At 51.6% G+C, this 12,670-nt stretch overlaps 2 protein-coding genes and 1 non-coding gene across 3 annotated transcripts; 1 reads left to right on the plus strand and 2 right to left on the minus strand.

Moving 5' to 3' along the window:
- Positions 1–3,718: 3,718 nt before the first annotated feature.
- Positions 3,719–3,955, plus strand: J4E83_003587 (uncharacterized protein; the record flags this gene model as incomplete). The annotated part of the gene is made up of 1 exon (XM_049330522.1): positions 3,719–3,955. One exon carries the CDS (start codon positions 3,719–3,721, stop codon positions 3,953–3,955), a length of 237 nt encoding a protein of 78 aa, XP_049189939.1.
- A 5,225-nt stretch (positions 3,956–9,180) lies between these two features.
- J4E83_003588 lies at positions 9,181–9,282 on the minus strand. Its single transcript has one exon. It is a non-coding gene; the product is annotated as a tRNA-Lys (tRNA).
- Positions 9,283–10,284: 1,002 nt separating this feature from the next.
- Positions 10,285–11,112, minus strand: J4E83_003589 (uncharacterized protein; the record flags this gene model as incomplete). Its single annotated transcript, XM_049330523.1, has 1 exon — positions 10,285–11,112. The coding sequence occupies one exon, from the start codon at positions 11,110–11,112 to the stop codon at positions 10,285–10,287; it is 828 nt and encodes a 275-aa protein (XP_049189940.1).
- Between the last annotated feature and the right edge of the window lie 1,558 nt (positions 11,113–12,670).

Below are 12,670 nucleotides of genomic sequence, written 5' to 3' on the forward strand. Positions count from 1 at the left end.
TCTCCAAGAGTCCCGGAGATGCCGCAGTACAATGATTGTCGATGTAGTGAGACAAGTGGGGTTGCAATGCTGACATTCATGGCCCAACCCCAACGTGGGGGCACTGTGTAGTCGCTACTATAGGCAGGAAGTACCAGAGCTGCGCAACATTGATACGGCCCTGCGATGTTGGTACTCGTGCTTTGATAACGAGGTGGTAATGTCGGTCATGTCCGCTGCCACCTACTATGAGAGGCTAGCAGTAGTGTCGAGGAGTGCTGGCCTGTATCGTGAGGACGGTGGAAGAGACGATGAGGTGGTGGAGCTTGATATCGCGCCGCCGGCGCATGTCACCAGGGCCAATCAGGGCGCGGTGGTGGTCGAGGTGAAGGACGCGCGGGGTTTTGGAGGTCTTGCTATCTGTGCGCAGCATGGCACTGCAATTGGCAGGCGCGCACCGCAAAGTCCCAGGGTGGAAGTTGCGATTAAGCGAGCCAAGACTAGCGAGGGGGAAGGCACGATGCAAGCCTCGCACGAGCGTTCACGAACGGATGAAGCGCCGTTCGCCTGTGCAGCGGCGCAAACACCAACTACTGATCACCATGTTATCCCCGACTTCTTGATAGCCGGCCCTCCGCCAAATCGATCGGTTGATGTCCGGTACGTTTCAGATACACTACACTACCGCGAACAATTTAGCCAGAATACATGACTGAACTCTGCGCACGACCAAGGCGACTCGCATCCTCAGGCCTAAGGGCTGGAGAATCGGAGGGCATTATTACCGACGACCTGGTCTAAAAGCGTCAAATCGATATTACCCTCCAATGACGTGCAAAGCTAACACAGGCTGTCGGCACCGGCAGGATGCAGTGCTGACCGCGCGAACACGATGAGTAGCGGACACATGGAAGTCAAGAAAAATGGAGAACGTGGGATAGCTTTCCCTGCTTCTTGGGCGGCGGAGGCGTACTGGGAAAAAGAAATATCCTACGCCTCACCATAGACGCGCCACTACGGACCGGTGGGGGGAGAGTCCCGGGAGACGCTGCGCAGGTGCCGTCGGGAAATAGCAAGCCTGCTGGAAACCGTCTGACCACCGAAAATTCGAGACGAATTAATAGGCCCGAAGTGCTTTTGTATCAGATCGGTCTTCCACGTGCAATCGCCTGTCTTGGACAACGCCCGTACTATTGGTGTGCAAGTCATGCAGCGACCGTAGCCAGAGCGCTGGGTCAGGCCTCATGCGCATTAACCGACGACCGGCGGCCATCACGTACTGCAATCCAGCTTGGCCAGTGACATGCTCGCTTGACCACGCTTGTGCAACGCAACTGTGGAATCGCTGATTATCCTCAATCGCGATGACGCGAGTGGAGATTAGTCGAGCCTTTGCCAGGGCCTTGCTAGCGAGATGAACACTGTGGAGAAGGACGCGCCTTCGCAGCCAATTTGTCGCAGGATAGCATACCATGACAGCACCAGCAGTTCACGTCGGCGTCATCCCTGCACCACCCTTCGAGACCTCTCCAACGACCGCGAGCATCGGGGGATCATCGCAGCGGGCTTTCGCTACTGGGCGGTCACGTCACGACGTCTGCGTATTGGGCCCTCATCTGCGCAAACCAAACCCTACCAGTCTCCAGTCTGCGTCAGCTCTCTCGCTCAGGCACTTCGGCCCTGTCTCCATTGAGGCCTTTATCGCCGTCCTCATCATCTTAGATCCGGACACTGTTGAATCTCACCCTGGCTCAACCACGCTTCCCCGGCGACGTTCGTACGCACAGAGCCATGCTAAATTAACCTCACAGCTTGCATACTCCTTAGCATACTGCCTTGTATAGGCCCCTTACATACGTACCAGAAATCGGGGTCAGGCAAGACATTACATTCGTCTCTTCACCAATCCAAGGCCATCCACATGGTGGCTTGACTAGACTTTCACACAAGACGATGCAAGTGGATCGCGCCGCCGCTGACGCTAGGCGGCTACCGCTGGCTGTCATCGCATCCCACCGTCGAGACGTGACAGGCAAAGCATCCCAAACAGCGACTGTGCGAAGGGTCCGAGCCATCAAAGTCATGACGCTCGGACTTTGCTGGCCTGCACACCCATCCATCCCGCACATCACTTGGTCCAAGCGGGCCCACCAACAGCAACCTGGTCGCTTGGCCTCTAGAAGATGATCTTGTGCTTGTGAGGAAGGAGGATTGATGAACCCTGTGAAATCCTCTGGTGCGAAGAGGCGCTCCAACGCAGCAGTCCGGTTGCGTAGTAGCGTGGATATACTTCGCCACTTTTAATCATCCACTTGTTCAACCAAACAGCGTCGTCTAAATTTCTATATTCGGTCCCTACTTCTTTTCGTATGTATGCAGGCTTTTGCTTTTGGCGCCTGTTGTCCTGAAGATTGCAATGCGCCCCCGCTAACGAACGGCCGTGGTAACGACTAGCTGCCTTGAGCTGTCACTGTCGGTGCGCAACTGCTTCACCATCGCTTCTGCTACTTGGTTATTTACCTGGTTCTTGACTATTACTACCTCTTGGCCCCTGCTGTCAGTGCGCCTCCGAAGCATTGATTAGATCGAGAATCCCATGGCACGGTAGATCAGCAAGTGTCCCGTCGACCGCTCCGCAAGCAAGATCTTGTAGTGCCGGCTCCAGCGTTTGAGAAGTCGCCTCGTTTGACATCCCAGGTATGTACACTGTTTAGCTTCCTGTCCATCATGGATCTTTGTGGGGCCTTGTTGAACTTTAAACATTAAATGCTTATACCCTCAGGTCCTTCAATGCACTACGTATTGCCGCGTCTTGATATTCGGGTCTTGCGACAACAGTGCGCCTCACATGGCTGTGGGTACAGAACGCCGCGCGAAGAAGACGGCAGCTAGATTAGAGCACTCGTTGCTTTTACAGCCCCTTCAGGACGCCATGTCATTCAACCCCCCGAACCATAACACTGGGTTTGGTCGTTCCCATGCCGCCGACACTGCTTCTACACCAAGCCCCACAGATCGACTCGAGTCCGCCCATGATTCTGCGACCGGTCAGGAACCCGCTACCCAACCTCACCAACATTCGAATAAGAAGAGACGCTCCTCAAAGAGCAAAGTACCGGGAGAGCTCCGCAAGTCCTCATCAACTCCACACATGCGCCACTTAGCACTTGGAAACCCCGGTGACCTGTCGCCAACAAGTAACAAACCGAGGAACAAGCTAGGATACCATAGAACCTCAGTTGCTTGTGGTAAGTGAACAAACAGCGCATTCTGGTGTCGTTCTCGATCACTGACTGTTGCGAACAGGGCATTGCAGGCGCAGAAAGATACGATGTCTTTTAGCTCCCGACGATCCCGCAGGCCGTTGCTCCAACTGCATTCGGCTGAAAAAGGAATGCAACTTCTACCCAGTTGAGCATAACCCTGATATGCCGCAGCCCCAATCTATCTCGTCGAAGTCGGGTAGTGCAGTTCAACCAGCTACACCTGTCTCTACTTCACCTCGACACCCTTTGTCCTCCTCAGGCGATGCCATGGAGTTCCGTACACCATTCTCTGGACCTGCGTCGAACGGGCAACCTCCAAGCTTCGGATATCATGGCGACCACGACAGTGATCCTCACCATGCATCTGTCACCAGTGGCCGTAGGTTTAATGCTGCCTCAGGTCCGCATTCGCTGACGAACAAAGTCCCAGTACAGCACCCTCCTTACCCTTATCCTCCTCCAATAGAAACCCAATGGCCACCAACGAACAGTTTCCTACCTTCATCCACCGTAGGCGAAAGCCCTACGTGGCGCAATTCACCTTCAACCGCAAACTCAGCGTACGGGAGCGAATCAAACGTTTCAGGTGGTCATACACCAGCCGCGATGAGTACGAGCTCGACCATGTCATACGGTCACCAGGACGGCCACTGGAGCCAGCAACCATCGTTTCAACCACCATCACGCTCGATGTCATACGGAAATATTGAAGGACTTCCGCAACAATATCCAGGCCAAGGTCTCGGTATCCAACACGAAAACTACCGGAGAACTTCTCCGTATCCATATCCGACCTCGATAGACACAAATCCTTCCACAATCCACGCGACCACGATAGGCGCATCCACAGCGGCGCCATTATCTGCACCCGTTGTTCCGAACCACTCGTATTATCCGGCTCCCTGGTCATCATACGACGCCATGCCCAACCATGGACCACCAATGCCTACAGCTGGGCGTTCTATGAGTGCGCAGTGGTATGGGGAGCCAGGACATCTCGACCGGGTACAAGAAGAGGTGACTCCACCAATGGCATACCATCACCAAGGGCTACCGCAATTCTACTCCGGAGCATAGTTAACTACCAAGCGCTTAGCGGTTACTACAGTACAACTTTCGCGCGGTTCCACAACCTCCAAATTTCGATCTCACACTCTGTATGGTGGCCAATGGCATGGGTCAGGGAACACTTTGGCGACAGCTCCGATGTGAGCGGTCTTATCAAAATCATCATTTCCGGAGTTAGAGGCGCGACACGACTGGAATTACGATACATGGTTTGGAGATCATGCTTTTCCAATGGACCAATAAGTGATCTTGGGCGTTACTAGCATTGCAAGTTTTTGATTTTCAGCTTCACAAGGACTCCATAACGGGGCGTCATTCTTCCAGGTTCATTCAGGTTTTGCTTGGGCAGCCTTCATGTCCCAATTTCGGCGGTTTCGTTTCACACTTCCAATCAGCATCTCACAGCCACTATCACATGTACAAACAACGCCGATTGGAGGATCATTTAGAGAGATGCTACATGTAGCTTTCCGAACACTTGGAAAGCATATTCCCCGAATTCGATACCCAGATAGTAACACATCGCTACTTCACTACCTGAGCACCTCGGCACGTTTGTGACACCTGTTTTCTGTCGTTCACGGTATGGCGTCCCCGCAACTACAGCAAGCATACGTTACCCACATGGTTTCACGGGGACCGTGGGGTCACCAATGCGAAACCGACTTGTCAAATACCACCGGGTACTTTGCAAGTCATAATTATGTTCAGAACATGGTACTTCCTGGTACCAATGAAAGTATTGTTCTGGAAGGTGGCATGGCTGTCTTGGCTTTGGCCTGAGGCACACACGCAATGCTCGGCGAAGGCAAGGCGCTCCGAAGTAAAACTACGGTTGAACGGAATATTCCCAAACACCTACACTTACATCATGCTTACGAAACTCACATGATCAGTAATCTTTAGACAACCCCATTTTATATACCTTTTCTACGCCAATACCAGCAATGCAATGGGTACAACTATCAGCGTGTCAATCAGACAATGCATGAAGGTCACGGACCGGCTGTTAGCAAATGGCATCGCACTGAAGCCTCATTACACGCGCGAAGATGAAGCCACGCAACTAGCCGTACCATAGCATCTTCGTACCTGCGTCTACGAGGTACGATCTATAAAACCGGTTCTATGACTTCGGTCGTTCAGCCTTGGAAAGAGCCTTGGATAAAGTCAAAAGTCAACCGTCGTCAGCAAACCCTAATGACGTTTGACCTTTGTGCAAGCGAAGCATGTATCCCAGGACCCGGAATAAATTCGCTTCCCAGCCCAAACCTGCGGACATTGCGCAGACGCCCAGGCCTCCTGTCCAGACTTCTTGAGACTGTCGTATGCAACTTGGAATACGTACCCGAACCTCGGTCATTCAAGGTGGCAGTCGATCCACTTTTTCTCGTCGGTTCTCTACGATACTGGGTAAAGCTCGGACCGTGATTAATCCTCCTTCAATTCCGGACCATGAGACAATGGCTGCGGAGGGAACGGAAATTGCTTTTGCCTTTGGCTCCCAGTTTTGCTGGACCAGGACTCGACTTTTTCCCCGCTACCACACAGCCGGGTAGGAGGCCCGTCGACGTTTGCTCCGGAATGACCCTTGATCTTTTCCGACCATGTTCTTGCTGATCGCACTTGGCTGAATCATGGGCCAAAGCCTCGGTTGTTAATCCTCTCGGCGCTCTTACCACAAATGTGGAGGTGTGCCTGTACGGACTAAATCGAACAAAGAGAATGTGGGTTCAGCGCGTGGACACGACGTGAAGAGGTGCGTTTTTCTGCTTATTCCCAGCAGCGGCTACTGCATGGGCTCAAGGGTCTCTGTGGAGAGGCGTGCGTAAAAATCGCTAGTTCGCAACAACCACGTTAGTCGAATTCAGCGTAGTTACGTACACGAGCTGGTGGTCACCACGTTTACAAGTTTCAGCGACATTCTCGAACCACTCGGCAGCCGCAAACTTCATGCGCGCAGACATTCAAAGTTACACACATGTACGCGCAAGCCACTGCAGCCCTATGCGCGAACGACATACTGGCAGCACGATGTTACATCATTTGGTGACACAAGTTCAGGGTTTCTCGAAGGATTCAGAGGCGTGTCTAGGCATCCAATCGCGCATTTCTCCCATGCAGGATGCTGGGGCACAAGAGGTTTGTCCTGTCACAGTTAGGCGTGCTGGCGGGATGTCTTCCGGCAGTAGTACTGTATCCACACAGATCCTCAGCATCATCATCATCGGTCTGCACACCAGCTTGTTTTCATCACAGTCCACCACGATTACCAGCTTCTTAGCGTCGCAAAAGCCGGCCGTTGCCGTATGACAGTTATCGGCATCTAACCCCTGCAACGGAAGGTTGCAACGAGTGTCGCAATCGCGTTCGTGCGCGTCTGCAGGGCAAAGCTGAAGGAACATGCACGCAAGGTTGGGAACGCTACCTTCCCCATCGCTCGACTGACGCATACCCAACCGCAAGAGTCACTGGCCTGTTACTCATGGAAAATTCACGCGTGTAGAGCCGCGGAACTGAACCCTGTCAGATCCGCCTATCCGTGCTTCCTGTCAGTCATTGAGCGCGCACCGTACCTCCCGTTCCGCTGGGTTTTGACGCGGTTTCGACGATCCAGGCCTCCATTGCGAACATCAAGCATAAACGCCTGCAACCACCCTGGCGGCCATGTACGCCTAACGGATTTTCGAGACATACAACGAGTCGGAAAGCATGCAGCCACTACATTTTCACACACCACCCAATAGCCTTTCCCTCGCGTCTCTGACCCAACCACCACGACTGTCAAACAATCTAAACTGCATACCAACAAAGCAGCGTGACTTGCACGCAATGCGCTCATGCTGCACCGCGCCTCGAGGCCACAGCTGCAGCATTAGCCGTCCATCTTTTAAAGTCCACTTTAACATCCTTCCATCCGATCCGGGCAGGATTTCCGAGCTACGCCCCAATCGAACGTATAGATGAACAGCACACACGACCGGCATTAGGCAAGCAACTCAAAGACTCTGTTCGCTGGGTCCGCTGCAAACGCATCATGCGCGGTCGGACCTCTCTCGCGTTTTTGCTGCTCGTGTGTCATCACATATAGGCAGCGCGTGCTGCACTCCAGACTCTTGGCTTCACGCATGGCGCTATTGCGCAAACTTACATCCGCGCGCTATGGCATCGACGCTTTGGTTGCATATACGGACTGGCGGTTTGTGGAGTACCTGCATGCCTGTTCACATAGCTATAGGCGGGCAGGGCTATGTTGTGCATGCGCCTTCCCATTATAACATGGCTGAACCATAGGGTAGGTAAGATGGACGGTATGCGAGTCATTTCGGCGGATGGAAGCCTTCCCGGTGTCAGTGGATGCTGTGGGTCGGTCGACATATGTACTCATGAAGAGTGAAGCTGTGTCTTGCATCGCATCATGCAAGACTACTACGAGATAGGAAGACCACGATGACCTTCCTCTAGCTTATCCCTCAAGACGGATATCCGCGCAACTTCCCCGTAGCCCCCCTAACCACCTACGTGTCTCTCTACTCCGGAGTAACCAACCCCGATAAAGACCTTCCCTTACGCCTACAATTCCAAAAAGACTCCAGCAAAAGACGGTCCGAATAGCAAGCGGAACTAGTACATGTCAAATAGTGCTTGATGTGGGTTGCAGACTAGATGCTCTTCCACCGGCTGCTCTGCCACAGTAACCGGTGCGGCGTGCCCTAGGTTTGAGCTAGCTGCTGGCTGCCTACTGTACGCCTGCTGATCACTACAGATGCGTAAAGGCTTGTTTGGATGTTGAAACAGAGTCTGGAGCTAGGAGAGTGCCGGTAGCTTACATGCGTGTTCGCTAAGGTGTCTTGGTGTGATTGAGAGTATTCATGCGCGTGGGGAGATGTGCCCTATCAACACGATGGGGATGGTCACTGAGGATGATGCTAGGGATTGTAGGCGCAGTGTCTCGTACAGCTTTGGAGAGGCTTGAAGTAAAGATACGTAGGTATCATGCTGAAGTGAGACTTTGTGGTGATTAGACCTTGGTGCACGCGCATGGCTAATATCATCGAAAGCCGATCGGACGCGAGAAGACATTGTGAGATGGGGACTTACATTGGCGTGGAGGGCTTACCGAGAAGTGTACATTGCGTAGTGTATACTTCGATCATATCTCATGGCTCGAAGGTAGTTGCAAGTCCGTATTTATTGTAGCGCACTGTTCGTACAAGACCCGCGCGTTTTATCATCTTCATGTGTGAAACGAGAAGAATGATGTGTAAAAGAGATACACGGAAGCCATGTTGTGTCCATCTAGAGACTGAGATATAGATGATGTCTTTGCTCACCTGCGGCTATCTCAACTGTCAATGCACGTTACTGCCCTGCAGCATCTATATTCTATCGCAACGAGCGGAAACGCTGTGTTCCTCGTGTCTTTTCCCATGGCTACTGATTCCAGCAGCTTGCCATCTTGTTGGCACGAGGATCCTGCTCCGAGACCATCCCATCAAAAGTTACAGCGCACGAAAATGAAGTATCAGCAATCGAAAATTGTTGCAAGCTTCAAAGAGTCTTCCTTTGATACATGTAGAAGCTATGAGCATACCAGGGAAGGGGTGCGTCCGTTGAAGTGAAGATAAGCTCTTACCAAATTAGTACAAAATGAAAAAAAGAACTCCCTGTACAAAGGCAAATCAATACGAAGACTACATATAGCGAGCATAACGCTGCATATATTCGACGTGTCACTACTACTGTCGCTGTGCCATTGTCGTTGTTGTTGTTGTCGCCGATTTCCCAAAAAGTAAAAAACATTCTTTACCATCACCACATCATCCCCTCCCTCCTAGGACATGTACCACACGCAAACAAAAAGAAAAGCCCGACGTGGGGGTCGAACCCACAACCTTGAGATAACCAATCGAGTCTTTAGGACGTGAAAGCTAAGAGTCTCACGCTCTACCGATTGAGCTAGCCGGGCGATTTGTTGAAATCTTGTGATTTGATGAGGAATCTGGAGATCACAATGTTAATATTGGTAGATGCACATTGTAAAAGCACGAAGAAGGGGTTGGAAATAACATCTCGTGGACTTGATGTGTTGGTGGTACATTTGAGCTGCAAAGTGGGGTAGAAAGAAAAAACTGCAGTGGGCCGAACCACGCCGCATCGAAGCAAGAGAGCGTGTTGCAACACCGAACCGACACCAACGATGCTACCCAACAGCCCTCTTTTGGAGATGACATATAGTTTTGATGTCTGAGGTCCAAGGAAGGAGAAATCGGGGTATACTTAGCTTTGGCGCGTACACATGCTGTTGGGTTTCCGCCTTGCGACCACTATCTAATACGCTCTTTATGGCAATGTGGGAGGACGGTATCTACGATGCATGCTACGCACATATCCAGACTGAGCATGGTATAGTGGCTAAGGTTATGTATTACCCCTGTCTATATTTTGTTTGACAGGATGTTGCTGATATGCGCCACAAGTTTCGTCGGCACACAGTGAACGAAACGAAGGACCATGATTATGGTAGCTACATATCACTTGATTCTTCCATCGCGCGAAGCTGAGAGAATCAGGAGTAATCCGGGCAACTCGAAGTGATCATTTTCCTCATCGCGGCATGGGAGACATGAAGCTTTAATGTTTACTACTGTGTCTATTGCACGCTCGTGATGCGAGCTTAGTGTACCAATTGTCGCTAGGATATCTATTATTACATTATTATTCGAGAGCTAAATGTTTATCAAGCTATCTTTCGCTAACTCAACGCCGTCATATCCAGAGTGGCTGGTTCCCATCGTAATGTACAATCTATGCGAACGATTAACATCGAAGGTCATACTTGCGAGAGTGCAGTCATTGCGGTCATACGATAGATCCCAACGCCCTCTCTAAGACTCATCTCTTGCTCTTTCTGCATTCCGTGACCTTTTCGAAAGGCCTGATTCCCCCAGCGAATACCCACGAAGAAAACTCACAAGTTCATTCCATCCCAATCCCCCTGCGTCGGTCCTCCGAACCGCTCCCGCCGTAGCCTATCATTCTCCTCAATCAACGCATCCCTCTCCTTCTCAATACTCTGAATATACTCAATCGCGCTCGCCAAGATCATCGCCTTACTCGGCTTCGGCTGCCCAACCACTCCAGCCTCCTCGCTCTGCCTCAATATCGGCACCGACTGTCTCAGCCTCTCCAGTTCAGAATTGAGCCCCTCTCGATACTTGCGCTCAACCTGATTATGCGGTAACCGTTTCGAGCGCTGATACTTTAGAGTCGGAGAAGGCAGGTCTTGGCTGTCGGTGGCATTGCGGTCCATCTTCGGGCGACCCCGCTTCCTCGTGGGGCGTTTGGGGGTGGATGATTCGGAGGCAGAGGTTGGCGAGGATGGGGATTCGTGCTTTAGCATGTGTGGGGAGAGAGATGGCGATATGAGCGGTTGCGGCGCGTCTCCACCGTGCGACGAGGGTTGCGACGTTGTGCTTGTGGGGGAGATACAGTCTGGTTCGTTCGGTTGTGGTGGCCTTGTGTTCGTAGTGAAGTCGAACGGGTATGGCTCGAATGGACTGGGGTGTATGGTGTTGAATGTTTGCGTCATAGTCTGGTTGTTGTCCCTGGTCGATATGCTGGCCCTGAAAAACGTCGCATTGCAATCTTCTTCTGTCTTCGAAGTCGTGCCGGATACACTCTGAACGGATGTGAGGGTTTGATTGAAGAATGTATCGGAGTCAAAGAAGGTGTTCAGCGAGTCGTCTGGGCCTGGCCCGCCAAGGTAAGGATTGTCGAAGTAGTTGGTGTACGGCATGGTGTTCTGTGGTGGAGAATGTTCGGTATGTTCGGTCTTGGTTCCATGCGCATCACTCGGAAAGTTCATTCAGACTGTGTCGAGTCGTGTATCGGTGGACGTGTTCGTTGCTGTTTGGCGGTCGATGTATCGGTGTCGCTGGGAATGACGAAAGGCCTGGTATTATAAGAATACGAGGACGTAATTGTATCGACGATTCGAGAACTGCACACCCAACAGAGTAGGTAATAGGTCCTCGTGACCTGCTGGGAATCCACCACTAAGGTTGATCAGGTTCCGGTGTAGTGGCTTAGTACAGTCAAGATGCTTCCAGTAGCTGTACGGTAAACCCAAAATCGCAAGTTAGTTGTGGATCCGTCCTACCCTCAACCATTATTGGCACGGCTAAGTAAGCCTTCCGCTTCCGCGAGTTTCACTGCAACGTCTGCTACTCATTCAAAGGGTCGAGTTTTTACAATGACTGTAAACGTCGAACGATAAGCACCTCATCGGTACTGTCCGGTAGGAGCAGCATCTCGTGTAGTCCCGGGACGAGCTCCACTACGCCGAAAGTCGGTTTCCGCACATGCTCCGATCCCGAGTTTCCGATATGACTCTGGAACTGCATTGCAAACACTGCGATGTTCGTTTACGTGCGTATAACCTAATTTACCCTGTTGATCCTGGTAAGGCCGCGAATTGCGGTCTCAGAATGTACTCAACAAAGCCATGATGCAGGATCTGATTTGCTTTCGCTTGTACGCGGCTAACTCGGGACGGATCGTATAAACTATCTGCGATGCCGGATGGCTTCCTCAAGGTATGATTACTGGTTTGCTTTATTAGCAGATGTTTTGCGGTACCCGATCGCAAGGTAAATGTCAGTAAAACATCCCTAAAGCCTCATTCTTGCCAACGGTAGATTCCCGGATGCATGCGGATGGCACGCGTTGCATCTAGATACAACGAGTGAGTTCGCTTACTCCTTGGTATGCATCCTTGTGCTGCCCGATGATGGTAGAGGTTTTCTCCGAGCACCTGTCATGGTACCACACGTAGACATCGGCGTGTGCCAACGGGCATCTCCGTCAATCTGGTATCCGAGGAGAATAGCCCGGGCTTAACGAGAGAGGCTGAAAAATTCGAGAAGTCCTTTCGCTGCACAGTGCGCATGTGGCTATGTTGAGGTTGGTGCAAGGCAGCTCGTGAGAGTGGCGTGATACTTGTCGGCAAGGCCCGAAGTAGTAAGTGTAGCCGGAAAGGATATCCACAACTCGTGGCCATCGCGTTTTTCTGTGACCTTGGCGAGTGCAGCGTAAAGAATAGTAATTCTGCACGAGGCTCCTCCACAGAAGCCAAAGACGTGTACAGACTGACAGCGAGCCGCAGTATTATCTCGCAGCGGATGTTGTAGCTACCATGACAAACGAAGAGTACCTAGTTATGGCAGCAGTGTTTGAGCATCACCACTAATAATAGACGTGGGACATAGTGGATGATTCTTCCATTCATGGAGGTAATGTTGCTGCCTACAAACATGGTATGTTTGTTGGTTGTAGACACTTGCGATTTATTGAGG

The sequence above is a fragment of the Alternaria metachromatica genome, assembly GCF_023757995.1.
Source record: "Alternaria metachromatica strain BMP 0045 chromosome Unknown scaffold_6, whole genome shotgun sequence".
Lineage (NCBI taxonomy): Eukaryota > Fungi > Ascomycota > Dothideomycetes > Pleosporales > Pleosporaceae > Alternaria > Alternaria metachromatica.